The sequence below is a fragment of the Cibotium barometz genome, chromosome 17 (genome assembly GCF_041138505.1).
Source record: "Cibotium barometz isolate CiBa-2024 chromosome 17, ASM4113850v1, whole genome shotgun sequence".
NCBI lineage: Eukaryota > Viridiplantae > Streptophyta > Polypodiopsida > Cyatheales > Cibotiaceae > Cibotium > Cibotium barometz.
Genome location: NC_141062.1, coordinates 57,638,154 through 57,641,167, shown reverse-complemented (window position 1 = coordinate 57,641,167; position 3,014 = coordinate 57,638,154). Strand labels below are relative to the sequence as shown.

General features: G+C 37.4%; 1 protein-coding gene across 1 annotated transcript; it reads right to left on the bottom strand.

The window, feature by feature from the left end:
* Positions 1–367: 367 nt before the first annotated feature.
* On the bottom strand, positions 368–1,522 carry LOC147630223 (uncharacterized). The gene has a single exon (XM_086811039.1). The coding sequence runs from the start codon at positions 1,520–1,522 to the stop codon at positions 368–370; it is 1,155 nt and encodes a 384-aa protein (XP_086667165.1).
* Positions 1,523–3,014: the final 1,492 nt, after the last annotated feature.

Genomic DNA, 3,014 nt, shown 5'->3' with positions numbered 1-3,014 from the left:
AGTCCACGACTTCTGTAGTTATCTTTTTCTATATTATCTATTAAGCACGGAGGAGAGGAGGGGCACATGGCAAGACAAAGGAAGAGGGCACTAGGTGTACACATATGTAAGCTAGGGAGTGAACGCTTATTTTTTTGGTATGTGCAGATTCACTCTCCAAATAGAAGTATACACATACTACTTCACTCTCCTATTCACTCTCCTATTCACTCTCCTATTCACTCTCCTATTCGGAAAAAAATATTACTCTCGATTCAAAAAGAGGACGACAAAAAGAAAACCATAGATATTTTTTATTTTTCAAGACAAAAATTCCTATGGATTCACATTTCAGAGAAAAAAAATAAAAATGTCATTTATTGATATTTCAAGTGATTACAATACCAATATTTTTTTTCTGTAATAAAGGAATATATTCTAGCTTGTGGATGTTCTCCTCATTGTCACTATGATCAACTTCGATATCAATTGGAATTTCTTTATCTTTTTCAATTTCTTTACCCGGTCTATGTGTTTGCTCTTCTTCCATTATTTCAATTGTTTGCTTATTTGTCTTATAAGAATTCTCTACTATTTCATCTTCATTAAAGGCATACCTCAAATCGTCAACTTCATTCTCATTTCTTTTCCATCTGTTCATAAACCAATCTAATCTTGGATGTGAAGCATCAAAATTTTGTTTATTAATAAAAATATCATAGATATCTTTCATTGTTGTGTTGGATGGGTATACCATTGTCCTCCATAAAGCATCAACTTTTTGAAGCTCCATTCCTCTTCCTTGATATGGTGTAATCCAATTAGAAGACGGGTAGTACTTTCCTGTCTTGATCATTTTATGAATGGTGGTGCAGAAATTATTCCCTAAAGGATGCTTTAAATAGAACTTCCAAAACATCAATGCTCTATCAAAAATGTTTGTTGGAGTAAGACAAACTTTGTTCTTCAAATCATCTGCACCATATTGCATGTAAATTTCTATTCCCTTTGAAATATCTTCAGTACTAATATTATGCGACACATTTTTGTAATGAGGCTTATCAATATCTTTCATACAATAGCCTATCATACCATGAAATGTGTGCATGTTCTTCTGCCTTAATGCTCTACACATTACAATGCCACCAATGGGATTATTCTTATCCCAACCAAGATACTTTTTTATGAGCTTATTAACTGCAATTATTGACTTTGCATGAATTCTAATGACCATTTGATAATGTAAATGGAAAACTGTGCCTCCTCTTTCCAATGAGCAACTACCAGCAAGGCATTCCTTAGTGATAAATTCATGAAGATTATTTAGTAATGCTTCATCAATGTCACTACCACCTAATGATATTGTCACACTTAGCTCAAGCACTTTCAAGTTAACATTGGATTGATCTAACATTGCATCTTCATTAGATAACTTCTTTGGTCTTCCACGATTTTTCTTAGGTTCTATGCTTGAAACTTCATGGCCTTCATCAGTTGAATTTATAAATTTTCCAGTCGTTGATTCTCTTGCTCTTTTTTTCATTTTTGACATTTCACTACATAATAAAAAAGAAAAAAAAGGTTAATAATTCAGAATACATATAGTCCCCCTTCCATCTCGTTAGACATGGGAGAGGATTTTACTGTTAAGTGCATAAGCTTGTTTAAGACAGCGGTAATGCTTGTTTAAGACAGCGGTAATGCAACCTGCACAATTATTAAGGTTAAAAAAACACAAAGGCAATGGTATTGTTCCAGAAGGGTGCATCATGCACGCGGAGCAAAATGACTGGTGATGCTCGAAATCCATAGAGTGCATCTAATATTTAAAAACACGATAAATTACCCAGCGAATGCAGCACGATGAAGCTATCAGCAGCGAACTTCGTCTTTTCTCGTGTGCTGCGGATGCAATCTGCAGAAGAATCCGAAGGACAGAAGGGGTTACCCAGCGACAGCGAGATCAATTTAAAAAAAACACGATTAATTAACCAGCGATTAGTTCTAATCTGGGCCTCAAATGAGTATGGATTTAATTAAAAAAACAGCGAAATCAATTTTAAAAAAAACACGATAAATTACCCAGCGAATGCAGCACGATGAAGCTATCAGCAGCGAACTTCGTCTTTTCTCGTGTGCTGCGGATGCAATCTGCAGAAGAATCCGAAGGACAGAAGGGGTTACCCAGCGACAGCGAGATCAATTTAAAAAAAACACGATTAATTAACCAGCGATTAGTTCTAATCTGGGCCTCAAATGAGTATGGATTTAATTTAAAAACAGCGAAATCAATTTTAAAAAAAACACGATAAATTACCCAGCGAATGCAGCACGATGAAGCTATCAGCAGCGAACTTCGTCTTTTCTCGTGTGCTGCGGATGCAATCTGCAGAAGAATCCGAAGGACAGAAGGGGTTACCCAGCGACAGCGAGATCAATTTAAAAAAAACACGATTAATTACCCAGCGATTAGTTCTAATCTGGGCCTCAAATGAGTATGGATTTAATTAAAAAACACGATAAATTACCCAGCGAATGCAGCACGATGAAGCTATCAGCAGCGAACTTCGTCTTTTCTCGTGTGCTGCGGATGCAATCTGCAGAAGAATCCGAAGGACAGAAGGGGTTTGTGGAAAACAGAAAATGAGGGTGGGTTTTCTGCACAGACACACAGAAAGAGAGAGGGTGAGCGGCTGCAGCGTTTATGGGGCCATGCACGCCGAGGGAGAGAGACTCTGCATGTGGCGTTGGTGAATGGAGTTACGACGGTTGCAACGTTTCAGGTTTTAAAAAATCCAAAAAATTCAAATACCATAGCATTAACCTTACATATTGCTACTGCCCGAAAACCTTAACTTCTCATGATTAATTGAAAGATTTTTCTTTTTCACTCATTGTGGCCCCCTATTCGTGGTGATGCGCAGGCCGTTTCCAGGAAATGTTGCATGTCATCCGGGGGGATCCATCCATGTGGCAAATCATCTCAAAGTCCCCGTGACCTGTATGTAGAAAGTTGTGACGGTTGACCAGTGAAG

Bases quoted from the DNA above. Each gene is read 5' to 3' on its own strand.
- LOC147630223 (XM_086811039.1), bottom strand. From the start codon at position 1,522: ATGAAAAAAAGAGCAAGAGAATCAACGACTGGAAAATTTATAAATTCA.